At 61.1% G+C, this 25341-nt stretch overlaps 2 protein-coding genes and 1 non-coding gene across 7 annotated transcripts in view; all 3 read left to right on the top strand.

Moving 5' to 3' along the window:
• Positions 1 to 15607, top strand: part of NAP1L4 (nucleosome assembly protein 1 like 4) — a 33421-nt gene extending 17814 nt beyond the window's left edge. For 4 of the 5 annotated variants that reach the window (XM_045183361.2, XM_045183358.2, XM_053923924.2 and 1 more), the window contains exons 9-15: positions 3078 to 3217; positions 4422 to 4567; positions 7528 to 7550; positions 7839 to 7958; positions 9803 to 9832; positions 10267 to 10323; positions 14605 to 15607. In XM_045183361.2, the coding sequence (XP_045039296.2) occupies positions 3078 to 3217; positions 4422 to 4567; positions 7528 to 7550; positions 7839 to 7958; positions 9803 to 9832; positions 10267 to 10323; positions 14605 to 14643 (555 nt within the window). In that variant the 3' untranslated portion in view covers positions 14644 to 15607. Of the gene's footprint in view, positions 1 to 3077; positions 3218 to 4421; positions 4568 to 7527; positions 7551 to 7838; positions 7959 to 9802; positions 9833 to 10266; positions 10324 to 11987; positions 12026 to 14604 lie in introns of all 5 variants that reach the window. The other variant, XM_045183359.2, reaches the window with a different exon arrangement.
• Positions 104 to 229, top strand: LOC112317491 (small nucleolar RNA SNORA54). Its single transcript, XR_002976121.1, has one exon. It is a non-coding gene; the product is annotated as a small nucleolar RNA SNORA54 (small nucleolar RNA).
• Positions 15608 to 23247: 7640 nt separating the features above from the next.
• Positions 23248 to 24268, top strand: PHLDA2 (pleckstrin homology like domain family A member 2). The gene is made up of 2 exons (XM_024574421.3): positions 23248 to 23709; positions 23963 to 24268. Exon 1 carries the CDS (start codon positions 23304 to 23306, stop codon positions 23697 to 23699), a length of 396 nt encoding a protein of 131 aa, XP_024430189.1. The 5' UTR covers positions 23248 to 23303; the 3' UTR covers positions 23700 to 23709; positions 23963 to 24268.
• The last annotated feature ends 1073 nt before the right edge of the window (positions 24269 to 25341 follow it).

The raw sequence follows: 25341 nt of genomic DNA, 5'->3' as shown, positions 1-25341 counted from the left end.
TTCCCTGCTCTTTGGTTTGTGACAAAACCCATCTTCCCAAAACACTCGCGGCTGTGTGTCGTGTTGGGTGGTGCATGCCTCCTGGCTGAGCCAGGTGTCCCAGGAGCACTGTTCGTGACCCATCAACCTGCCGTGACTGACGGGTTCCATTCCAGTGCTATAGCAGTTCCAGTGACACATGACTGAGCGCCTGGCCGGTGGCTCTCAGTTTCAGATCTTGGAGACAAGCCCCTGGGGGCTGTGGGTGAGGGATCTTGGTGGGGACCTGGCCCGGCTCTTCTCCCCTCCCTATTGCAGAGCGCCAGGTAGGGGGTGAGGGCTGGTGTGAGTGGGATTTCGCTCCTTAGTCCTGCAGGTGGCACTTTCTGCTGGCTGGGGCAGGGGGACACAGCAGTGTGCGTCCTCCCCCTTTCCTGTCTGCTGCACTGTGGGAGGTGACTGGCATCGCCATCCCTCTGCAAGTGGGGTGCGGGCATGAGCCAGAGTGATGCCTGCTCCCAGGCAGTGGGGACCCCTCCTTTCCTACTGCAGCACCCTGGGATCCCAGTGTCCCCTCTAGTCCCCTCTTCCCAGTAAGCGGAGGCCTTGCCGTCATTACGCACGCCCCTCCAGGTCGCCTGTGGTCCTGGGGCCTCATCTGCTGAGATGGATGAATCCTCTTTCCCGCATGTGAATGCACATTTAAGAATCTGAATTTTTCCCTCACTCTGTTCTCACCAGTCATCCATCTAGATTCGGTTTCTTGATGTTTCCTTCTTGGGTCCATTTCCCTTCTTCTTCCTTTGTTCTTTTCGGGCACTGTCTGAGATTCCCTGGGCCTGTCTGCTTCCCGCCCATCCATCCCGTGTGGCTCCCAGAAGGCTGGAGTCCTCCTCCGTGGTGAGAGAACCTAGGAAACTCTAAGCGGCCTCCAGCTTCCAGCAGTGACCATCACTGCCCACTGTCCTTGCCCTTGCCCTCGTACAACCATTGCGAAATACCGAAAATGCTGAGACTGCACAGGGAGGGCATGGCCGCCCAGCTCCAGCGCGCAGCGGGGCCTGCCCCCACCGGCTCCCTCTCTGGGGCCAGTGCCCCCACACACCAGCGGGCGGGGTGCAGCGCAGACGCCTCCACACTGTTCTCTCTGTGCCTCACGGGCTCTGCTGGGCAGGACACAGCTCTCAGCACGTCTGTTGGCCCTGAAGTGGTTTCTCTAACGTTCCCCTCACACGCCGCCACCTGCACCCCATTCTGAGGTGTTACGTTGCAATCGGCACCCTTGAACACAAGTCTGTGTTTAAATTTCTGACAATTCCTTCGTGTGGGCTGACCGGGTCAGTAGAGCTGAACGTTTGTGAGGCCCAGAGTGTGCCCTCCTGTGGGAGAAAGTGTTTCTCCATGCTTCACTTCTGAAATAGGAACCTTTACTACAAAGTAACGGAGTCTCCGTTTGCAATAATGTAAGCTTAGAGCAGAGCACAGAGAACCGCGCCCGCTGTCCGCCTCGGCCCTGGGAGCCTTGGGGTGGGGGCCTGTCCTTGTCTCCTCAGGGTCAGTATTGGCAAAGACGGTGGCTGCCAAGTTGGCTTTCTGGGCAGAGAGGAGATTCACTGTCACACCTCATTCTTGGTGGGTGGGGGATGTGGATGAGGCGGGTTCATCTTGGGGCCCTTTTTGTTGGTCCATCAAACATGTGACTTCACCCCCAGTGTGTTTGGGTTACTCTTCATAAACAGAGGCCTAGGGGAAGGAAGAAATCGGGAAACAGGAAGAAAGTTCACTTGGTGTGGAGAAGGGGCGGGGCACGGGGGGACAGAGAAAGTGACGACCTCTCCCTGTACAGAATAGGCGTACCGAGCACAGGAGTAGCACACCGCCTGCGCTGCGGTTCCCGGCTAGACCCTGCTGCTGTCCCTTCTGGAAACCAGCAGGACGATCCCTTGAGCCTCTGATCACCTGGGTCTGTGCTCCTGAGCCCTCGTGGCCTTTCTCTCTCTTCACCCCCCTTTGGAGAGCCCTGTTTTCACTCCCCCTTCGAGCGCCAAGTGCTGCTCCCATGGTTTCCTCTCCAGTTCAGCTCGGGCTGGGGCCAGTTATGTTTACGTTGCAGGTGAGGGGAGCGTGGCGGCTCTGGGTAACTCCCCCAAGTCGCATAGCGCTGCCTGCAGAGAGGAATTGGAACCCAGGTGGTCTGAGCCCATAGTCAGCCCTCGCACACACACCGTTGTTTCCTAGCTGAGATTGTCTTTGGGCCTTCGTGACCTGGGAGTGTGGTGGCTGCGTGTGTGTGCCCGTGCTTCCCTTCCTCGAGTAGGGCGGATTCTCAGACTGGTAGTGGGGCACAGAGTGGTGCTTTTCATTCCATTCCTCACTCATTCACCCGTTCACGCATTCATTCAGATAATTGCCAAGTTGTCCTTCAAAAAGCTATTTCAGTATGAGAGCCCCCGGTTTCTCAAACACTTGTCATCAGTACATTATGTGGTTGATGCGTTTTGTCCAAGAAGGGGGCATCTCATTCTTTTGATAGTCGTGAGCGTGAGTATCTTTTCTGCTGGCCATTGGGTTTTATTTGTGATGGCCACTTGGTACATCTTTGTCCATTTTTCCTGTGAGGCTCTCCAGTGTCTGTCTCTGCAGGTTGTGGAGCGCTTTGCCATGGAAGAAGGGGCTTCTCAATGCCGTGGGCTGTGCTTGCTTTTCTGCCCCCCACAGGTCTGCCACTCCCCCTGTAGGGCAGAGAAAGCTGTGTCTGTCCAGGAGAGAGAGGAGAAGGGGGGCTGGCTATCGGCCCCCATGTCTCCTCCAGACCCTCCACCCCACCTGCCTCTGAGGACCAAAGACAACAGGAACCCGACCCCCTGCCCCCCTTCCCCACCCCCGCCTGTCCTTTGTGTTTTAACTTTGTGACTGTTTTTTGCCACGAAGTTTTTCTTGTGATGTAGCCACATTGTTACCCTTTAAAGTGTGACTTCTGCCTGTGGTGTCCTGTTTAGGGAGCGGCTGGTTTCCAGTAAGTTCTGTGGGGCTGATAAAAATCCGTCACTGAGTATCTGTTGGTTTTGGGTGGTGCTGACACTGAGTTTGGTTTTCAGTCCTTTGTGTTAGAGTTCCACTTTGGGCCCAACGACTACTTCACCAATACGGTCCTGACGAAGACGTACAAGATGAAGTCGGAGCCAGACAAGGCTGACCCCTTTTCCTTCGAAGGGCCTGAGATCGTCGACTGTGATGGGTAAGGAGTGCCGTTTCGACTTCTTTTTCTGGAGCAAAACTAGGAGATGATTGTAGAGCTTTACAAGTAAGATGGATATTAGAAATAAAGCAGGAAGGTGTTAACCTGCCTAAAAGCCCAGTGACAGAGATTTACATCGAACTGTCTTTCTGTTCAGGGATATGAGGGCCAGTGCTGGGAGATGTGTTCCCTGGCGACGTGGGAATGGTGTGGGTCAAGGGCCCGGCGTCCCCGTTGGAATGGGGGATGGGGTTCTTTGGTCACTGGCACCGAAGCTGTGCTCCTTCCCCCAGCACAGGGCGCCAGTGGTGGACGAGGCGGCGCACTGGGTGAGGGTCACTGCTTGCCGCGCCAGTTGGCGGGGCACTTGAAATGCCTTTCTGCTCGTGGTCGGGCACCTTGGTGATGTCGCTCTGGGTCGCCAAGGGGTGAATGTAATTTGAGTTCATTCCTCTTGGTCTTTGAGATGGTTTGGAACGTTGTTTCTCTTGAATTGAAACAGTCATTTTTATTCAGTGGAACCCCAAGCACTTGTCCTCGTGAACCTCCCCCTGTGGGCAGCCCCCACCTTTACTGCACCCCGTTGCACTCGTCCACGAGAGTGACTTCAACAGGGCCGTCGCCCAAGGCATCGTGGGAGAAGTAGGCCTGGCTTTCCGTCAGGTGCTGCCAGGTGTCGTGTTGGTCCGAGGCGATTGGAAGAGTTAAAGGCGTGTTGCGGTTGGCCCCCCAGGGGCTGCTCAGCGCCCCTGGACCCTGTGTGTTCTGTACTGGTTGTCGATATGGGGGGGTGGCCACCTGCTTTCTTTCCGCAGCTCGTCCCACTCGCTTGGTTGTCTTGAGAATTTGGATGTGTGTGTGTTGACGTCAGGTGATCTCTGGGGGCAGTCCAGGGGCAGTGGGTGACAGACTCTTGAGGCACCTTTGCCCGCCCCGATTGGGGCTGGTTACAGAAAACACACTCCAGGGTCTGCGCAGTCGTGGAGAAGTGAAGCCATTGCCCCTTGGGACCCTGCTGCACTTGGTGGGGGCGGGCCAGCGCTCCTCTGCCGCTGACCCCCGGGCACCTCGTGGGCCTGGAGCACGTGGCTTGCAGGTGGGTTTTACCACACGTCCAGGTTAGGCCGCGGTGTGCCTGCTGCTTGCGTCAGTGAGGGGCGTTTCTCTTGGCGGGCGCATCGTGATGGCCGTCCTGTCCCGGCAGGTGCACCATTGACTGGAAGAAAGGGAAAAACGTCACAGTCAAAACAATCAAGAAAAAGCAGAAGCACAAGGGCCGCGGCACCGTCCGAACCATCACCAAGCAGGTCCCCAACGACTCCTTTTTCAACTTCTTCAGTCCGCTCAAAGGTGAGTGGGGCGCGAGTGCGGGTTGACAGAGTCGGGTCCCCCACTTTCTGGAAGTCCGTGTTCCGCCACTTCGCTTTCACAAAAGATCTACGTTAGTACCTATTTTCAGTAACCAAAAAACACCCAAAGAGGGTTTTGTTTTTATGAAAAAAGGCGAAAAGCGGCCATCGGGTTCAGTGTTTGTTTCCCACAAGCTGTGACAGTGGCGGCAGCACCCACCCCAAGCAGCGCGATCGGCCCCGCCCAGCACCTTCCCTGGGACCCCGCCCAGCACCTCAGCCCCAGCCCTGCGGCGATGACGGCCCTCAGGGCCACTCACTTCCCGGCCTTGTCCGCACTGAGCTCATGCATCTGGTAGCGGGATGCGCCCTGAGCTGGGGCAGCCCGAGAGCTGGGAGGGCGCTGTGCTCCACTGAGGGCTGCGTACGATTCTGGTTGTCGTGAGCGACATGCAGGCAAAGTATGTGTGTTGAACTCCCCTGCACACACCGTCCGTCCTGTGTACAGGCAGGGAGACGGCAGCTTGGTCCTGCCAGTGGCAGAGAGGTGACTCAGTTGGCACCCGGTAGGGGCAGAGCGGGAGGTGTCACTTGAGTGTGCAGAGAGCTGCGTGTCCTTGTCACTCCGTCCCTGCTCGCACTGCATGCCAGTGCTGTTCTAGGCTTGTGTGTTTGGTGTGGTTTTGTAGGTTGGGTTTCAGTTCTGGGCACACTCAGAATTTTCCATGAAGTGAGTGGTAACTGCTGCTTCACTTTACTCCTTTCGGCTCACGAAAGGGCCCAGAGAAGGGCCCTGCTGTCAGACAGCAGGGGGTCCTGTGCTGGGCTGAAAGAGCTTGTGAGCCTCCGGGGCCCTGTGCGCACGGGGTGGGGGGCGGGAAGGGGAGCAGAGGTGGCCCCGGGCTCCATTCTGAGGGAGCTCAGAGTGCCCGCACAGGCCTCCCTGGCAGCCCCTGCGCCGCAGACTGGGCGCTCGCTCTCCTGTGTGGCTTGATGGGGCCCGGGGTGGGGGGGCGGGGTGGAAATTTATACATTGTGATGAGCAAGGATCTGGACTTCCACTTTGAGAGACTTGGGGCAGACACGTAGCTAGGAGCTTCTCTTTCATTGTGGTCCCCCTAAGAGAACGAGCAGGCAGAGCAGTTGGCCACGTGAAAATACGGGTGTGAGGAACAAGCACTGGCTCCACGTTCCGTAAGATGAAGAACTGCTGGCCCTGCCAGGGTACGGTAGCGCTTCCAGGCTTTCTGTCCTGGGACTGCCGGGCGGCTCCACCTTCGGGTTGGAGCCCAGTGCTGCACCCGCCCCCCCCCCCACCCCCAATCCAGCTCCACCTCACCCCACAGTCCAGTCTCCTGTTGTGGCTGTTCTCTGCGACTTGTCTCTGAGCCTGGAAGACGGAAGCATGTGCTGGTTTGGGGGTGAGAACAGCCATAAATTTTGTCCGTCCGTTTCCTTTTCAGGGAAGATCCCTTTTGGAGCCTTGCGTGGCCTTTGGGAGGGTGCCTGTGTGAATTCATGATGTAGAGACACTTTGATGTTTGGGAAGTTTCCTTAAAACAGCATTTTAAGTCCTTGATAAAGTGAAATGGACGTAAGTGGGGACTGATGTTTGCTTTCATTGTTTCAGAGCGTGTCCAACACCGTGAGGGTTGTGGCGGCTGCGCGGCACTGACAGTGTGCCAGGCTCTGGTGGGCTGCACGCCGAGGGAGGCGGGCTTCATGGCACGCACATTCCCACTCTGTAGAGCTTTTTAATTTATTTTTTAATCCTCACCCAAGGACATGCTTACTGATTCAGGAGGGAGGAAGCGCGGGCAGAGCAACAGAGAGGAACATCCATGTGAGGGAGACACACGATCCCTTCCCTCCTGTCCTGCCTGAGGGCTGGACCCACAGCTCTTTAGTGTGCAGGAGGACGTACCCACCAGCCAAGCCTCCTGGCTGGGCCGGCTACTTCTAAAGAATTAAGTGGGGTCAGCTTCCATGAGAAGCTCTGTGAAGATGAGCAGAGGGTGACAGTGGGAGGTGGTGACGTGGTGGCCGAGCAGCCCGTCACAGCTGATGAAATGATTTCTGATGTGAAGGAGACATGAGGTGGCTCATCCAGCTGCGTCTTTGTCCTTAAACCCACAGAAAAGGTCCTGAAGTCCTGTGAGAAGGTCTTTGTGCTGACCCCTGACCCCCAGGCCAGGGCCCCCAAACCTGAGTCTTGAAGAGCCTATGGGGTGCTTTGGGCCAAGGCTTAGAGTTCCCTGCCTCGTGCTTCTACCCCCAGCGTTTGGGTCCCCGCAGAGGGCAGCCCTGGGGGACAACAGGGCCTCGACCCAGCATTTCCAGAGTCAGGGCTTGGGCTGGCACTGGGCTTCCCCGAGTGTGGGTTTTCCTAAGTCCCAGTGTTGGGCGTCACGCTCAGTTCACCACTGGCTGTGTCACGTGTTGTCCTGTTGAGTGCGGTGCTGAGACGAGGGACACTTGCCCACAGGCGCGTTTCGCATCTTAGCGAGGTTTCAGCGCTCGGTCCTCTCCTGCCTCCCCTCCGGGCAGAGACGCCATGTTGACCTCCTCAGGGCTCCGAAGCTCAAAGGTGGCCCCCGTGTATACTGGGCTGTCGGGCATGCTTTTGCAAGATGCAAGTTGGAGCTTCCCTTAGGGCACTGGTGCACTCTGTGGCCACAGCCTGGGCCCCTCGACGCCCCTTCCCACCTGCTCCTGTGGGCACTGGTGTCCGAGCTGCTCTGCGGGGCGGCCTTGTCCGCCTGGGGCTGGTGAGCAGCTGGGCCTCCAAGGCGGGGTGCAGGTGCTATGGGTGCCCACCAGGGGGCACCCAGCCTGGGTGCTCTCCAGGGACAGCTTCACACTGTGGGCTGTTAACGTTTCGTCTATCAGATCAGCTTCCTGTGTGGGTTGAATATTTCTGCTTGTCAATGTAACACGGACATGTTTTGTCTTTTTTTCTAGCCTCTGGGGATGGAGAATCACTGGTAAGATTTGTGTTGTTACTGAAACCCTCTTATGTTGCTGTTATGTCTATTTCCTAAGTAGTTACCTGCTTTTCTTTTCACCTGTTGCTATTCCCTAAAACTCTGGGGTGGGTTTGTGTGCACTGCCCTCCCCACCACCTCACTGGTGTTCCTTTAAGTCTGCTTGACCTCATGACAGCTGTCATCTGGCACTGCTGGCCTTGGGGACTTCAGTCAAGCTCCCAGGTGTCGGGGGAGAGCGTGGTGTTCACCCCGTGGACGGGCTAACACGGAGGCTCTCCCACTCAGGATGAAGATTCTGAGTTCACGCTGGCCTCTGACTTCGAGATCGGACACTTCTTCCGTGAGCGGATAGTCCCGAGGGCCGTGCTGTACTTCACGGGGGAGGCCGTGGAGGACGATGACAATGTACGTGCTTGGGAAAGCTCCCAGCCTCGTGTGCAACACACCACACTCTGTTCTGGCATCAGGGGAGACAGAGGGAGAGGGTCACAGCAGCGGGGGCAGCAGGTGTCCCGAGCGGTCCCTGTGTGAGGTGTGCCTGCTGGCTTACTTCAGGGCGCCCTTAAGACCCCTGGGGTTTTCTGCATCCTGCTTAAGGCCTTTAAGCTTTGGGTGACTACTCAGCAGGAGGGACTCCATTCGTGGAGGTCTGGCCACAGCAAGCTGTCCGCAGCAGCAGAACCAATTCATGTTGGCCTTTGGCACAGTGGCCCCAAAGGGGTTCAGGCCCCTGCTCCTCAGAAAGGCTGCTGGAGGAGATGGGCCCAGCCCACACGTTCTGTAGCTGTCACCTGAGGCAGGTTCCTTCAGAACCAAGGCTCAATGGTCCTGGTGTATGGAGACAAAGTTTTGTTTTGTAGCATGTTACTGGAGGGGTGTTTCAGATGGTGTTTGCTCCCTGCTTTCAGAGCTCTGAGGTCTCCTGGATGCCTCTGGGTTTCCCTACTCGCGGGGTCTGCTGGGCATCAGGTGCCGGGAGGGCCCATCCTGCCCCCTTGCCTGTCACTGTGCAGGCCTCGTCCCCCACTCCCCTGGGCTGAAGGTCCCGGTGGGCTGGAGGGCACTGGGGCTTGGCCCGGAGTTGGGTCACTGCACTGCTCCAGGAGTTGCTGGGGCTTGAGCTTTAGGAAGTGCCCGTGGCACATCGGAGTGGACAGAGGAGCTCTGGCTTTTCTGCCAGGCTCCTGGGGCCGTGCTGCTCCTCCCTCGGGCTGCGCAGTACTCTGCTCTGCCCGAGGGGGCGCGTGTCTGAGACAGGCCCTGCAGAGCGCCCTGCATGGGGCCCAGGGCCTCGGTGTGCCCAGAACCTCAGAAAACCCTCCCGTAAGCCCGTTTCAGCTGCTTCTGACCTGACCTGACACACTGTGGGGGTCCTGTGGCTACAAGACACTGAAAGGTCTTTCCCCGTCGGGCTGCTTGGGCTCCGTGGAAGGAAGGGACACCGAGATCCGCCCCATCTTGGGTGTTGCTCGGGCCCGGAGAGTGTGCAGGCTGGGCCCGGCACTGGAAGTGAGCAGCACTGGCGCCCAGCACTAGCCCAAGTCCCGTCTGGGTGAGCTGGGTGAGCTCCAAAGAGAAGCGTCGTCAGAAATAGCCTGCTAGACGGTCACGCGCTGTGTGTCATGCAGCCAGTGCTGCTCGAGCTGCTCTCCTTGGTGCGGTCTTTGTCTTAGTCTGATGGTCGGAGCTTGAGTGAGAGCCCACCAGTGAGTGATGTCTTTGAACGGGGGAGACGCTCATTCACGGCCAGCCAATTACAGTGCTGGAGTGTGGCCCACGCGCACTTCAGTTCTGACTTACAGATTAAATACCAAGGTTGCATTGCATTTCTGATAAAGATTTCCCCTTGCTGGAGATAGGAAATGACACGCCAGTTACTGGTTTGCTGAGATCAGCCAGCATCCTAGTTGGACCCGGGGCACACCCAGGCTCACAGTCTCCTTTCTTCACCCCCATCCTTAGTCCTTGTTTTGACTGGTTTCCAGGCACCTGCTTCCTATTAACGAGGCAGGGCTCATGGGCCAGCGTTCCTACCGTGCTGGCCCCACCTGGCTCACAGTGTCCCTGTGCCTGGACTTGCCCGGCAGCAGACGGCCCCTGAGAACTGGGCCCGGAGCCCCGCTGCCCTCTGCTCAGGCAGCTGGACTTCCTGTCTTCTTAGTCCTGACCAGTGGGGGACTAGACAGGGATTGTGTCTGGCTTGGGTTGCTGCCATGCTTTCAAAACCTAGTAACGTGTTTCTTTTTCAGTTTGAAGAAGGTGAAGAAGGAGAAGAGGAGGTAAGACCAGCTCATATGCAGCAGCGTCATTGCCCCAAGGTTGCCTTCGGCTTCCTCTGCTGGAGCGGACAGCGTGTCAGACCCCAAGGCTTTGTTATGGTGTTTGTGTGATGTTGCCTTTGAGCCATGGGCCCTGCTGAAAACTCGGGAGAGATGACAAATGCCACAGCAGTGTCCTGTTTTGACCCCGTATTCAGCTGGTGAAAAGGATCTTAGGAAATAGTCATTTAACCAGCAGAATCCACTTTTTACCAATATGTTGATTTCAGGGTTATCTATGAAGCAAAGATACGCAGAAAAAACTAAGTATCCAAAGAAGTGACTTCATTCCTTGTGGAAGATGATAATTGATTCCTTCTAAGTTGAAGTATCGCTTTAACTTGTGGCCCATGGGTCCACGAGAACTGAGGTCCTGTTTGCTCCTCTTGTTGCAGGAACTAGAAGGAGATGAGGAGGGAGAAGACGAGGACGATGCTGAGGTGAACCCCAAGGTGAGTGGTTCCGGGGCCGCCCAGACTGCAGGTGTGAGGGCTGCGCACATGTCCACTCTAGTCCCGAAGTGCGGTTTCTCGGAGGGCCCCTGGGCTCAACGCCTGGTGCGGCCTGCGTGCCCAGTGCAGATGGCAGCGCAGGGCTGCCCGGCGCTTCCTCAGGCACACTCGTGGGCGGAGCCTCGCTCCAGACCTTGCCCTTCCCAGCTCTCCTTCTCTGAAGGTGATGGGTTAACTGACAGGCATGCACTCTTGCGTGTTTATTTTTGGAAGGATGCAAAGGAGGGGTTTGGGGGGGCGCTGTTACCGTTTTTGAAATGAAGAGACTACGATGGAATTGTAACTATAATTTACCATCGTATTTGGGCTGAGAACTATCACAAATTATCTCTAGATGTCTCATAATTTAAAACAGACTGGGAGCTTTAAGGAGAAAATCTGACAAAAACGAGTGGGTAGCCCCATTAACTTTCCCTGTGAGTCCGAGTTTTACTCCTGGTCTCAGGTTAGCTTAACTCGAGGTGCTCCGCTGCTTGGCGCACACGCGGACTGCAGAGCCGCCCCTCTGGCGTGCCGGCAGAAGGCTCCTCCTAGCTCACCTGCCTCCTGGTTAGCTCTCGCGGGCTGCAGAACACTGACCTCACCTGGTGTTGCCGAGCGTGTGTCTGGTTAACTGGATGTGGCCTGTGCGTTTCCTCGTCTTTGCACAAAGTGGGCTGTACCCCAAGCTGTCCGTGCAGTGACCTGGTCCTGGGTCTGTCTGCCACCCTGTGTATGTGTCTGCACGCGCACTTAACGGAAGTTCCTGCTGCAGGGGGGCGGGGACACTTGTTAAATGTGCTCAGAGCAATGCTCACCTTTGTGAGTCGGCCTGTCCCTCCCAGGGTGACTGCTGAAAGCACACCTGTGCTCGCCTCTGAGTGGCAGCTGGTGAGGGGCCACGGGGTGACACAGACCTGTGGTGCAGCCTGAGTGGGTCACACTTGGGGGATGAGAGGTGAGGGGTATCTGTCAGTTAACAGAACTGGGTGGTGATGACACCGCACCCTGCCGTGCCAGAGTCCCAGGCGAGTGGGCCCTGCTGTTGCTCTGCCCTCGGGCCACCGCAGCGTCCGTGGTTGGCTGTAGGGCCGAGGGTAGTGCGCTGTACGTGCTTGGGACTTGGAACGCTGTCTGCCCTGGCTGCATCTCACTGGCAGCAGGCACCTCGCTCCTGTTCCTGCTTTCTCCTGGTGTCTGTCCTCTTTCCTCACGTCTCTTTTCTGGGAGAGCGTTTGCACTGAGTGGTCACAGATAACCCGCAGGAGGTAGAGGACTGTCGGTCCCCACCCTTCATGAGGCCCTCCCAGTGGCTTTGTCAGGAGCCGGTGAGAAATGAGTAGGAGTGGGCCAAGTGCTGGAACTGTCAGCCGCGTGCAGTCAGAGACGCGGGGCTGGTCCTCTGTGACACCTCTGTCCTTTGGTGCACACTCTGCAGAGGGACTTGGCGGAGTCTGCCCTGCAAAGGAGAAGAGGGAAGTCGGGGGTGAGTGCAGGCGGCTGCGCTCGGTGCACGTGGCGCTGCCCTGTGGTCCTTGAGAGAGCGGCGCTGCTGCTCCCTGTGTGGTCGTGTGCCCTCATTTTCTTCCCTGCTGACAGCTCCTTTCCGTTTTTTTCCCGTTTAGGTGTAATTTTTATCTGTTAATCATTCATGGGTTTCTAGGTAAGGTGGAACTCCATTCATTCCTAACTTCCAAATGTCAGTCTGTGCTTGATACTGATGCCTCGTCATGGCTGTGGGTACAGAGGGCGCTGCCATGCCGGCGCACACGTGCGGGGGTGTCGTGTGTGCTTCTGGAGCCAACTGACGGGGGCCGCACCGGCTCCTGCTTGCAGGGCCCAGTGTTCTTTGTCGACTGTGCAGCCAAGGGGCCACTGGTGTGGTGTTTTTCCTGATGACAGGCTGCCCTCGGGGGAGAGGACACAAAGAGAAAGGGGTTCTGGGGGGGGCGGGCAGCCGGCGGGGGACCCATGAGCCAGTGGACCGGCAGTCCTGGAGGCGGCGGTCCTGGGCTCCCTGCCCTTGCCCCTCCCTGCTGGCCCTTGTGCCCCTGCCACCCCTGGGGGGCAGTAGGAATTGGCAGTAGGAGATGTGACTTTTCTGGACATGCACCTGTTGATGGTTTAATCCTGTAGAATTTAGGCGTCATGCAGACCGGTAGGTAGTGAAGGAGTGACTGGACTGCCAGAATTTCTTACCTGTGCAGCTGCGGGCTCAGGCCGAGTGAGCGTTAGTGCACACTGATGGCTTGGCCGAGGTTCCGCTTCCCTATGGTCAGCACCAGCTGTGGGTCCTGCGGACCGCTGGGCCCCTCTTGGTATGGAGTGGTCAGTGCTTGCTCCTGGGAGCGGGGATTGCTCCTGGGACGGGGAGTGTAGTGGTGGGGCCTGGGAACAGATGCTGAGAGACTAGCACAGGTGGGGTATCTGGGAAGTGACAGGTCTCCCCTTGGCCAGAAGGCAGCCAGTTCCTCAGAGCTGTGCCTGTGGAAGCTGGGACTTCGCGTGTGTCCACTCGCTCGGAAGGAGCCTGGTCCTGGCGCTCGCTCAGACCAGCACCTGTGAGGGTCTGTCTGCATTGTCCTCCTGCCTCCCCCATGCGGGGCACAGGTCTGGGCTGAAGGTACATCTTAGGTGAAGTGCTCTTTGATGCTTTAAGGGTCGGGGCTGGTCCTTTACTTGTGTGTTTAAATTGCTGCCACCCTTTGTCTGCCAGGCTGTCCCCGAAGCCCACTCCCGCACCTGCCAGTAACTCTGGAGCATCAGGAAGCATCCAGCCGGCCTCGGGACAGGGGCTGAGCGCGTGCTCAGGCTGGGCTCCTGGTCCCGGGACAGGCAGGGTTTGGGCTCTCAGTGTGTGCCTTTGGGACGCCAGCTCCCCTTCCTTGATGACCAGCGTTGAGTGGCCCAGCTGTCGTTAGACTTTGTGATGTGAAACGGGGTTCGGCTTGCACTGGGGTTCGGCTTGCACTGGGGTCTTGTCCCGCGCCACAGGCCAGAATCCACCGGTGTCCCGACAGTCCCTCCTGGTCCTTGGTCTCACTGAGAACTGTCCCTCTGCAGTCTCATGTTGGACAAGAAGGTGACACATGCTGCGTGTGACAGGACTCAGCACTGTGTTACGTGGCACGTGTCATTCCTGTAGAGGTGTCGAATGGAAAGTCTCTCCTGTCCTGCACACGAGCCCCAGGCCCCCGTGTTGCCCCACAGACCTTCCCTGAGCACCTTTCCTGGGCCCCGTCCCACAGTGGCCCACCGTTGGCCCTGGCCAGTGCTGGCAGAGCCCCAGGGCCAGCTCTGTAGGTGCCAGCTTGTCCTGTGCCCTGTCCATCACCCCGAACTCCGGGACTGTTGTTCTGTCCCTGTGCGCCCTTTGCTTGTGCGGTCTTGTCTCTCAAGTGGGGTTTCCCAAAGAGTGAGCTGTCACCCTGGCTGGCACCGGGGGCGGGGGGGGGGGGTCGGTCGTGTAATCCCAGGTGTTTCCCTGCTGCCCCATAGTGCGGGTCCTTCTCAGACCCCACAGGCACACCGGGGTGCGCACTTAGCTCGGATGGGGGTGGGGACTTGCCGCGGGGGCCCCCACACTGCGTGCCAGTGCTGGGCGCATGTGAGAGGTCACACTGAAGTGGTTCTGGGGTCGTGGGCTCCCCTGGTTCCTTTCCTGGGGAGATAGGATTTCCACTAGGGTACTTGGGGTGCGGGGCTTGTCTCTAGAGGTCCTGATGCCTAGATCTGGGGACACCCCATGTTGGCCAGGCGAGCGGGCCCAGGGGAAGGGGCCCTCTTGTGGGCGTCGGGGGCTGAGCAGGGGCCCTTCCAGGGGAGGTGTTGGTCCTGTCCTGCGGTGGGGGTGGAATGTGGAATGCGTGCCAATGACTCACAGGCAGTCGGCACAGTGGGGCCCCCAGAGGTCTGGGCTGCTCTGCAGCCTTGGAACCTGGTCTCCTGTGACTTGGTTGGTCCTGTGCCCCAAGGAGCTGCTTTTGGCCGGAGACTCTCCTGTTGCACCGCCGTGTTAAGAGGCTCTCGTGAGCGTGTTTGTAAGCAAAAGCAGCAGGCAGCTGAGATGTTGGTGGTGGGAAGTTTGCTTCTCTTTTGTTACTGTTTTAAAAGTGGACTTGCAGTAACCGTTGTTCCGGTTAGAGTGAACTAACTGAGCCGTGGCCCCTGGGTTTTCCTGGTGGGTGGGGGATGCTTGGCAGGGGCGGGCAGTCCTCTGAAGTCTGGTCTCTGTCTTGGCAGAAGGAGCCCGGCCAGCCCTCCGAGTGCAAGCAGCAGTGAGACCCTGTCCCGGCGGCGCCCGCACCGGACCTGTCTCCTCGTGCATGGTGTTCACGCTCCCTCTCCCTTTGTCCTTATGGTTTTGCTTAACCTGTGCAGTGGCAGCTTAAATGCATTTCAGAAGTAGGAGGTTTAACGCCCGCACCCTCCTCGGCCTTGGGTGCAACTCGTAGACTTTCCCAGGCCTGGCTTGAGGGCCCGTAGACCATGGGGGTGGGGTAGAAGGTCGCCTGAGCCCAGGGCAGACGTCTGGGGAGCTTCTGCTCCTGTCTCATTTGAAGATACCACACGCTTCGTTTCCAGCTACCTGTCTTCTGTGTCTGATGCCTTGGAGGAGCCGGAGAGCAGGGTCCGTTCTCCTTGGTGTGTTCGTTCTGCAGTTCTCGTTTTTCTCGGGGTGGGGGTGGGGCGGGGGCCGTGGTGCCCACGGCGCTGAGGCAGAGCTTGTGTGGTCATCCTCGTATTTATTTGTCCTTTTGTGCTGCGGGCCCCTGTCCTGGAGTGTCTGAAGCCGCGTTTGTGACTGGAGCCCTGTAACCTGACTGGCAGGAGGGTGGCAGCTCCCTGGGAGTGGGGCCTGTGTGGAAGAACGCACTTCGTTTCCTCCTGCCACCCTCTGCCCTGGCGGAGCCCGTCTCCCTGCCCCTGCCGCGGGCACCCTCAGCCGGGTGGGGCTGTGGGTGGGGCCAGCCATCCTGTGTAAGTGTCTTGTCTCAGCAGCTCCCAGTTGCCCGCCCACGTCCACCTTGTCTTAAAAGCCCTGGGCTCAGCGTGACCTGTCCTTGGCTGGTGTGTGGGGTTTCTGAGTGTGTGGCCGCGGTCCCTGGCAGCCAGGATGCCGGGTCCACACTGTGACCAGGCCTGGAGAGCGCTCAGCCTTACTCAAGATACATTTGTAACTGAATACTCCGTTTTCAATTTGTACAGAACAGTTAGAATATTCTATTAAAGTTGTGAAACATGGGCCCAGGGCCTGCGCAGTCTCTCTGTGGGGGGCCCTGGGGCAGGCGGGTGGGGCTCACAGATGTGGTTGGAGCCTGAGTGTGGGCAGATTCGGGACTCCTGTTTGGGGTTTTCTGTTTTGTTTCCCAGGCTGTGTTTAGTTCAGCTGGTGGGTCTCCAGGCCCACGCCACTTCTGGGTGAGTTTGGGGCCCTGGGCAAACCCGTGGGGCCCCTGTGGGGTGGGTGTGCGAGGACACGGCGTGGGCTGTGCGACAGCACTGGGAGGGAGGCCCGAAGCCCCGAGAGGCTGCGCTCTGCCAGGCCGCACCCGGGCCTGTCTCGAGCTCGTCCTCCGCCTGGCCCACATCTGCTCCTCTCGGGTGGTCACGGGAAAGGGAAGGTGGGCTTCCAGTGGCCAGGAGCCCAGGACCTGTCCAGGGGCAGGCCCCTCCTGGCTCTTGGGGCCTCGGGGACACTGCGGAGCCTCCAGAGGCAGGTCTGGGCCTTGCCATTTGTGCTAGGAAGTCAGGGAGCTCCCGAGAGCTTTGCCCAGAGTCCCAGCCACAGGCAGTGAGGAGGGTGGCACTAGCCACAGCTCCAGATGGGTGCCAGCCTGGCCCAGTTGGGGCCAGCTCTGCCTGGGAGTTGTAGCCACTATAGGACCCCACCCTGCCCGTCCGGCTGCTGCTTCCTCTGTCCCCAATGACCCCTGGGCTGCTGTAAGCCGAGCCAGGGGGTCGATGGCCCAGCCTCGCCAGCTCCCTGCTCTGGGCCTGGACATCATGCTGCTTCCAAGGGTCCAGGAAGGTGTCCAGGGCCACTTCCCACTCCTTTGGCCTCTGCTGCCCTCGCCCTCCCTCAATTCTCAGGGTGACTCTCCAAGCCACCCTGTTCTGTTTGAGGTTGTGGGGCCTGTTTTGGTGCCTGTTCCTCAGGCCTGGGTCTTGGCTGTCACCTAAGACTAGCCCTGGGCCCAATTGCCCTTTCTGAGCCCCTTCTAGCCGCACTTACTTCCGAGGGGCGCCCGGCTTTGTCCCCAGACCTGCGGGACTTGGGAGCAGGACCTCCCTGGGTAGGTGCTTCCGCCAGGTGCCAGGAGTTAGAGATGGGGGGAGCTAGCAGTGCTGTGTATCCTACAACAGAGTGATCCCAGCTGCAGGAGCCCCACCTGCAGAGAGGGAGGGCAGGTGGGTGACTGATTTCTGTGACCTTCATAATCTGCACAGTACCTGTTGGGGGCAGGGTGCTGTCTGGGAGAAGGAAGTGGTTGCACAGGTGTGTCCACTGGAATTGCCTCAGGTGGGTACACGTGGCTCCTGGGTGTGAATTACACCTCCATGGAGCTGATTTTTCAGAAGCCCCGAATTGGGGTGGTTCACATAAAATTCTGGTGTTCCCCTTGAGTCAGGAGTTGTGGCCACCCACAGCCTGGCAGGGGGCCTCTGTCCACACCTGCCGTGGGCAGGCAGTTCAGCAGGTGGCTCTTCCACCCTGGCAGCCAGTCTACCGTGTTGGCTCTTGGCCCAGCGTGTCCACCCCCTCCAGCCGCCCAGCAGTCTCCCTGAGCCCAGGAGAGGGCTAGGGAGGGGGGTGGGGCCCTCGGCTTCGGCCAGGCCAGGCTTGGTGGTGGTGCTGACCTCTGTCCACCCCTGCTAGGTCCCATCCCTTTCCCCTCAGGATGGGCTACTGAGGAAGCCCCCGGGGAGCGGGCAGCTGGAGTGTCCTCCCTCACCAGGTCATTTCCTGCAGCGTTGCCCCAGCGCAGGCCGCCCTGGGCGCCCTGCCAGCTGGCCCACCCAGCTGTCAGCCTGGCCACACCTGGACTTTGGCCCCTTCCAATCAGAACGACGTCCCAGCTCCCTTCCTCTGGAGGCGGACTCATCTTCCCCACCTCAACCTCGGGCCTAGTCGGGGCCGGGGGTGCTTAGACCCCAGACCCCGGAGACGCTGGCAGACGGCAGTACCCAGCAACGCAGGCTCTGGGACTCCTCGGGCTGGTCCTGGCTCGGCCTTCAGTTCCTTGGAATGTGGTGTGGTTCTCGGGCACCTTGTCTGCCTGGGACTCTGTCCTCGGGTCACACAGCTGCTCCGAGGGAAGCCTGGGTTCCGCCGGCCTCTGGCCCGGGAGTGCCCTTTCAATTTCAGCCTTGCCGCAGACAGGCAGAGCCCCACCTGCCCCAGGTGTCAGCAATCACTGGCCCAGCCCGGCAGTGCTGACTCAGTGTGCTGTGGGCGGTGGCCGGATGTTACTTGCCATGACAACAGGAGCCCGCTGTGCCGGCCCTGCTTCCTGGGGACCTGGCCCAGGAGAAGCGGGCCCGGGAGCCCAGCAGCACCCCATGGCCGTTCTACCAGCACGTGCTGGGCCAGAGCTGCCATCCTCTCCAGAGTCCCTAGGGACAGGCTGGCTGCCTTCACCAGCCCCCCCTGGAGCCTGCCCACTGGGGGACAGACCTTTGGGGTGTGGGCAGGCAGTGGCCAGGCCTGGGGTCTTCCCCAGCCTTAGGCCACTGTGAGGTGTGGGGTGTGGGAGGACCTGGGTCTCAACCAGACCCCACTTTTGACTGCAGCTGGAAGATTCCAGCAGGGTTCCTCGAGCTGTTCTCCTCAGGGTCAGGACCCCGGGCCTCCTGGGAGCAGGCGGGGTCCAGCCCCTTCCCCTCTGATCTGGACAAGCCCTGCCCTCCTGGGCCCCTCCCTTAGCTCTGCAGTGGGGAGGAGTGGTGGACTCAGGTGCACCCCCAGGGCAGGTCCTCGGGTCCTCTCAGAGGGCAGGGCTGGGGGAGCTCTGAGAAGAAAGGAAATGAGACAGCCACCCGGGTCCTGGTTGGGGGCAGAGGGCCTTGCTGAGGTCCTAGGCAAGGCCCAGGGGCATCCAACAGAGAGCTGGGGACACCGTCAGACTGCAGCCCCAGAGACCTGTGGGCCTGCAGGCCTCCGGAAGCCAGCAAGCATGTGGTCACTGGTCACCACGTCCCCAAGATACTCAGGCAGATGGCTAGGATACCCAGGCAGGAGGATCAGTGGACGGGCAGGGCGGGGGGTGGCCAGGTGATAGCAGAGGAGGCGGGGAGAGGGGTTGCCCAGGCCTCTGGCCTTCCAAGTGGGAGCCCTGCGGGGGCACTGTTCTGAGGCCACTCCTGCTGTCCCCCACCGGTCCACTCCCACTGAGGACTCCAGGACTGGGGGACCCAGCCTCCGGCTGTGCCCCTGGACTGGGTGGCATCTCCACCCACATTTCCAGACGTCCTCAGAACATGCGGAACGTCCCTCCTCGTCCGTGCCCGGGAGGGTGGGGGCACCGTGCAGAGTTGCTGCTCACCCTCAAAAACCCAGCTCTGAAAGTCACCTGTGGCCTCTGGATCTGAGAAACCAAGGAGTCAGCAGGGCTGTGCTCCCTCGACTGGCCAGTCCAGCCCAGCCCCCTCTTCCAGCTGCACAGTGCCCAGGCGTTGCTGGGCTGTGCTGCGTCACTCCAGCCCCTGCATCCTGTGGCCCCGGCTCAGTGTCTCCAAGGCATGTGATGGTGTTCCGGGCCCCAACTTGGTCACCTCTCCCTGCGTGTCACTCCTCCACTCGTCCACTCCTTCCTCCAGTCTTCCAGGGAGGTCCCCTGTCCTCACGAGCTGGGCCCTGGCAGTCCGCTGGGTTTCGGGAACACCTGGCCCCAGCCCCCTACTCTAGGCCCCTCCCCAGTCTTCAGGTTTTAACAACGAGCACAGGTCTCCAGCCACTTCGGCTGCTCCGACCAGAGTTGGGTGTTCAGGCAGCGAGTTGGATACCTTTTAGTTCCGCTGCTTTCCAGAGCACCTCCTGAGCAGGGCCCCAAAGAACAAGACTGTCCCTGCATCCCAGGGGTGGGTAGTGCCTTGGGAGCAGGGTGCTGAGGGGCAAGTGGAGCCTGCCAGGGAGCCGGGGCGGGTGAGTGTGCGCCCCGTGGCACCACTTTCTCATCAGACCCCCCAGGGCCTCATGAGGCCCTGCTGCCCTTCAGGTGCAGCTGAGGGTCTCAGGGAGCCTCAAGGGACACAACCTGAGGGGCTGAGGCCAGGCTGACAGTAAGAGCTGGAAAGCAGGTGGGGGCAGGCCTCCCGTGCCCAGCCCTGGGCCCTCTCGCTTTCCCAGGTTGCTGCTTCTAGAAGAGGGCAGGCCCAAGTCACAGGCTGTGGCCAGTGGGCACTCGGGCCCAGGTCAGGTGGCATCAGGCTGCTTCTCAGGTGCTTTGGTTCCAGGCAGCTTGGGCCCCTTCCCTGCCCTCCCTGGGCTCAGGGACCCCAGGGCTCAGCGTTTACACAGTTGGTGGGAGCTGGCAATCTGAGAGGGCTTCCTGGAGGAGGCCAGAGGTGAGGGTCAGGCTAGGGAGCTCTGAGCTTCCCCCACCCCGGAAGGGGTGGCATCGAGCCCCAGGCGCTCCACTCCGACACACAGCTCCCTCACAGGCCTTTGCTGGGCTGGGTGGGTCTCGGCCTTGGGGCTTGGCTCCTCACTGCTGCGGGATGACCTCACTCAGAGTTTCGAAGAGGTGCCCTCCTTCCTCCCGGCTGCCTGACATCCTCTCCCAGCTGGACGGGGTCCCTGCAGGTGTCCCTGGCCAGAGGTTTGAGGACCAGCCTCTGTCAGGGGCATGGGGGAGCCCCCCACATTCCAGACGTCATCCGTGGGTAAATATTAGTAAACTTGACCTCAGCTGCCTGGTGCCCCCGACGAGGTGCAGCCTGGCACAGCCCTCTCCCCATGCTGAGAACCAGCCACCAAAGGTCCCAACGTAGAACCCCAATCAGCCACTTGTTGGGGGGCGAGGGGGGCTATTTCCTTCCCCAGGCCTTGAGGTGCCGTGGAATGGCCTTGACCCCTGCTGGCCATCTGGGTGACTGCGTGTCAGCCAGCTACCTCCTCTCAGACCTTCTCATTCTCTGAAAATGCTTGCCACAGCCCCAGAGACGTAGCACCAGTGGCTGCTTTTCCAGCATCCACCTGGCCCAGACCCCTGGGCTGCAGCTCCCCGTGGGGTGGGGACCCTGGTGGGAAGCCATCCTGGTGGCCCCAGGAGGGCCCCCACAAAGTTCCTCAGGCAGTGTTCTGAGCTCACTGCCCTGTCCCTGACTCGGGAGAAGTGGGCACAGGGGTCAGCTGTGTCTCGGAGGGGCCTGTGGGGTAGGGGGCACCTGGCCCTCCCTGGCTCCAATGTTCCTGCTGGTCTGGCCCTGGCAGGAGCAGGGATGCGGGAGCAGCTGCCCAGGCGGGGGATGACTCAGCCGCCCCTCCCCAGCCTCTGGTCAGGTCAGTGGGCCTCGGCCCTAGGGCCTGGCAGATTCCCACCAGCCCTCCCCCTGGGGTCCCTGCCCCCTCCCATCCCACCACGACCTGTCCTCTCAGCTCCTGCTGATGCCACCTGTCAGGGCACCACCCAGAGGACACTGTCCCCTCCACCCTCCCCAGAGAGCCCAGGCCAAGGGGCAGAGAACAGTGCTAGGCAGGGCAGGGGGAGTGAGCCTCCCAGTCATCACAGCCTCCTCCTCCAACCACTTCAGGCTCCGCCTCTGCTCTGCCACTGTCGACCTTTCCCCCAGTCCCCTTTCCCTGGGGCCTCCCCAGCTACACCTGTGGGGTGGGCCTGTCCCCTGGGGTGGCCTCTGGGTCCATGCAGAGAGGCTGGGCAGAGGCCCGCGCACGGACCCCTACCGACTCTCAGGACCCCTCGCTCACCCTGTCTCCTCAGGAGCCCCTTCCTCCCCACAGATCCCTCCAAGCTGTCTCCTTGGTCCCACGGCCCCAGCACCCACACACACACCGCATACTCACAGGGACCCTCTCTCCTGGGAGTTCTAGCACCAGCCAGACCCGCAGGCGCACAGTAGGACAGCAGGTGCCTAAGCAGCGTCTGCCCAGAGCTCCGGGTCCACTGGCCCCCGAGCGGGGGAGGGCAGGCAGTGGACTCCTGGGGGTGGGCTCACGGTGGCTCCCCAGGGGCAGTGTCAGGCAGCACCCCCTTATCTACTCTGGGTGTCCCCCTGCCCAGAGGACCTGATGTCACTGTTCAGCATCCCACGACCACCCAGGCCAGCGCAGGCCCCTCAGTGGCCAAGTGCCAGGAGTGGGGTGTCAGCAGTCTCACCCAGCCTGTTGCTGGTCTCCTGCCCCCAAACTTGCTCGCCCTCTCCCGTCTTGGCAGAACGTTGACCCCCTGGCCCCCATGCTTGTCCTGCCCCCTCCCCCCCACAGGTCAGAGTCCTGGGCACCATCGGAACTCGCTCAGATGTCCTGTCCTGCTCTCCCAACCCCCAACCAGTCCTCTGGCCACACGGCCAGGGTGGGGGCCGGGTGGACCACTGGGTGGCCGCCCCTGGATGCCACTCGCACGGGCCTGGCCCTGGCCCCCTTTCCAAGCCAAGCAAGCCCCCTTATTTCTCACGGTGACCCTCCAAGAGGTCAGGGGACTGGCCTGGGGCTGTACAGCGAGGGCAGGGGGGGCAGGGCTGGTCCCAGGACCAGCTTCACTGGCCTGCACCCAGGAGGTCTCGCACTTAGTTGGACACTCTGCTGTCTCTCACCGTTGTGAAGTTTTTAATGCGGAACCAGGAGACCCGTGTTTTTATTGTGCAGGGACCCTGCACGTGGAGGTGGGCTGGTCCTCTCCACCCCCACCCTGCGCTGCTCCGGCAGGTCACAGCTGCGGTGGGTGTTGGAGGCTGGCCCTGGAGTGGCTGTGCACCCCAAAAATCCCCTGGCCGTCTCCACCCCCACCCCTGGGAACCAGGAGGAGTCAGCGATCAGTTCCTGCTCCTGTTAAACCCTTTAAAGGAAGAGGGTGAATGAAAAAACGGCTGTGCCCCGCCTGGCAGGCGATGACTCAGCCGCCCCCGCTGGCCCGCGGGGCCCTGGCCGAGCCTCCCGCACCATCTCGCGCTGCCCGGGTCGGTCAGGACACCGAGTTGGAGAACCCCGGGAGGGAGACCGGAACGGCCTCCACCCCTCACATTTATTGAGCAGCACGAGGAGCTGTTCTAGCACCCTCCAGAAAGTGCCCCTGTCTGCACCCCACAGACAAGAGAAGTGGGGGTCAGAGCATTTGCTCTCTGGGTGGGCCAGGCCCGCGGGGGGGCGAGATGGGCGCCCAGGCTTGTTGTGGCGGAGACATCGGAAGGTCTCCCCGGGAAGGGCCCCAGGGTGTGGGAGGAACTGGGGTGGGGGGGCCGCGGCCCCTTCTGCCCCCAGAGTGCTACAGGGGCAGAGCTCAGCGTCAGGGCGCCTGGAGGGTGGGGGTCTGGGCACCCCCGGTCCCCCGCCCTGGGCCGGCCCCGGCTGCGGGCGCTTCCCGGGGCTCCGGGGCGGTGAGTCACCGCGGGCAGGGCCGGACGTTTCTCCACGGGGCCGGCGTCCGGGGTGGGGTGGGGACCGCGTGTCCTCCCATGGGTCTGGGGCACCGGGATGCCGGAGCACGGGAGGGGCGTTTGTCGAGTTGCAGACACGAAGGAGGGGCGACCGCAAGCGGGGATGCGGCGGGCAGCCAGGGTGGCGAGGCTTGGGGGGTCCAGGGACGGGTGGGCGCAGGGGAACGGGGCGCCGAGGCGGACCCGGGGCGTGGTCTCGAGGGGGCGTGCCCGGGCGGGGCGGGGCGGGGTTGCTATAAAGCCAGAGCCGGGCCGGTTGCGGCGCTTAGCTCCTGTCGCCGCCGTCCGAGCACGCTTCCTGCCCCGCCCCGCCCCGCTCCGCTGACATGAAGACCCCGGGCGAAGTGCTGCGCGAGGGCGAGCTGGAGAAGCGCAGTGACAGCCTCTTCCAGCTGTGGAAGAAGAAGCGCGGCGTGCTCACCACGGACTGCCTGAGCCTCTTCCCCGCCGGCCCAGGCGCGCGCCCCAAGGAGCTGCGCTTCCACTCCATCCTCAAGGTGGACTGCGTGGAGCGCACTGGCAAGTACGTCTACTTCACGATCGTCACCACCGACCGCAAGGAGATCGACTTCCGCTGCGCGGGCGAGAGCTGCTGGAACGCAGCCATCACTCTGGCGCTCATCGACTTCCAGAACCGCCGCGCCCTGCAGGACGTCCGCAGCCGCCGGGAGCGCGCCACCCCTGCCGCGGCCCCCGAGCCCCGGACAGCCCGTGCGCCCTGAGCCCGCCGCGGTGAGTGCCTCCGGCGCGCGCCCCCTGCCATCCCGGGTCTGCAGATGGCGGTGGGGAGGGAGGTCCCGCCCCTCGAGGGTAGGGGGGACACTTTGGAGAGGGGACCGACTGCCACGCAGTCGCGAGGGCTCGGGGACACGTGTCAAGAGGCGTCGCTGGCACCTGCCGTGTCTGGGCCCCCAGGGGAACCGCAGTGGGGGCCCCAGCCCGCTCCAACTCGGGCACAGCTCCCTGACCCCACCTCTGCCCACAGGAGCCCCACACTGGACGAGTCGGGCGGGGCCGCGCCGCAGGCAGGAGCCCAGGAGGTGCTGGGGATGGCCGGAACCCACCCACCCGCCGCCGCAAGGACTGAGGCCAGGCTGTGTCCCTGCCCCGCAAAAGGGGGCCTTCCCTTGGGGATTCTCGGAGCCCTGCCCCGCTGCGCGGGCGCGTTAAATTATTGGATTATCTATGTATTTATTTTGATGGTTATTTGTCGTCAAACTGTGTGTCTTAATATTTTGTTTTTTGCATCTGCCATTCCGAATAAACTACTGGACCTGTTCTTTTTTCTACCCGCCCGCGTGGTGCAGTGCCGTTCCTGGGAATGGCTGGGTTGCGGCCCGGCGCCCATCTGGGGCACGAATCAGTCTGAAGGGCAGGGGGCGTGCTTGAATGGGCGGATGGCCAGGTTGGCACCCTCCTCGCCAAGCAGCCTCTCCCGAGGCAGGAAGCACTTTGGCGCTCGGCCTGGCTAACTTCCCATCCTGGTGGGAGTAGGGTGGCAGGGCTGCTGGCAATGCTTGCTCGGGGTGGGAGGTCAGTCACAAAGGCCCCCCCCAGAGGTCAGCCCACACCTCCCCTCCAGCTCCAGCTGCCCCCTCCCACCCACACACCACCACCGGTGGCTCAGCCCTCTGGTGCCCGCCCCCACCTGACCCCAGTCCAGGCTGGGCCGCATCCAGCCTGGGCAGCCCCACTCCCAGGCTCCACTGGCCAAGGCCCTAAAGGTCAGGCCAGCAAGGTTCAGGAAGGTTCGGGGAGGCCCGTGGCATTTCCAGTGATGTGGCAGGAGGCTGAGGCGTCTGAGTGGCCCTGGACTGTGACATTGGTGTGGAGAGGCTTGAGGAGTCTGAGAGGGCGGGACCTCCCACCCTGCTGTCTGGGGGTGGGGTGGGCTTGGGGCAGTGCCCCCCCACCCGGAAGCTGCATGGGTGAGGAACAGGCCAGGGGGTGCCACAGAGCTGAGGTTTCCAGCTGGGGAGGGGCCTTCATTTCAGAATCTTCCTGGTGGACTGGTGCTGGGAGGGGAGGCAGCAGGGGGGAGAACGAAGGACCAAAACTGGGCCCCAATGGTAGTTGCCCGCCCTGCCCTTGGGGAGGGGCAGCTGCCACAGGCCTCCGAGCTGGGCTCCAGGGTCAGACACACCCGCGGCTGCCCCTTCACTGGGAGGCTGGGAGCCGGGTCCGGAGAAGGAACCGTCCCGTGCCAGGCATTGTCTCTGGAAAGACCAGTTAGAAAGCCCCCGTGCCTGTGGGGAGGGTCCCCCTGACCCCACTGGTTGCCACCCTACCTGGGAGACCTCTCCCGCTCACTGGACAGATGACCCGGGTCAGGGGTGAGAGTCCTGCCCTCAGGGTCCAGCAGGA

The sequence above is a fragment of the Desmodus rotundus genome, chromosome 5 (assembly GCF_022682495.2).
Source record: "Desmodus rotundus isolate HL8 chromosome 5, HLdesRot8A.1, whole genome shotgun sequence".
In the NCBI taxonomy this organism is placed as follows: Eukaryota; Metazoa; Chordata; class Mammalia; order Chiroptera; family Phyllostomidae; genus Desmodus; species Desmodus rotundus.
The sequence above is the reverse complement of the archived record's forward strand: the minus strand, read 5'-3'. Positions and strand labels throughout refer to the sequence as shown.

Bases quoted from the DNA above. Each gene is read 5' to 3' on its own strand.
- PHLDA2 (XM_024574421.3), top strand. From the start codon at position 23,304: ATGAAGACCCCGGGCGAAGTGCTGCGCGAGGGCGAGCTGGAGAAGCGC.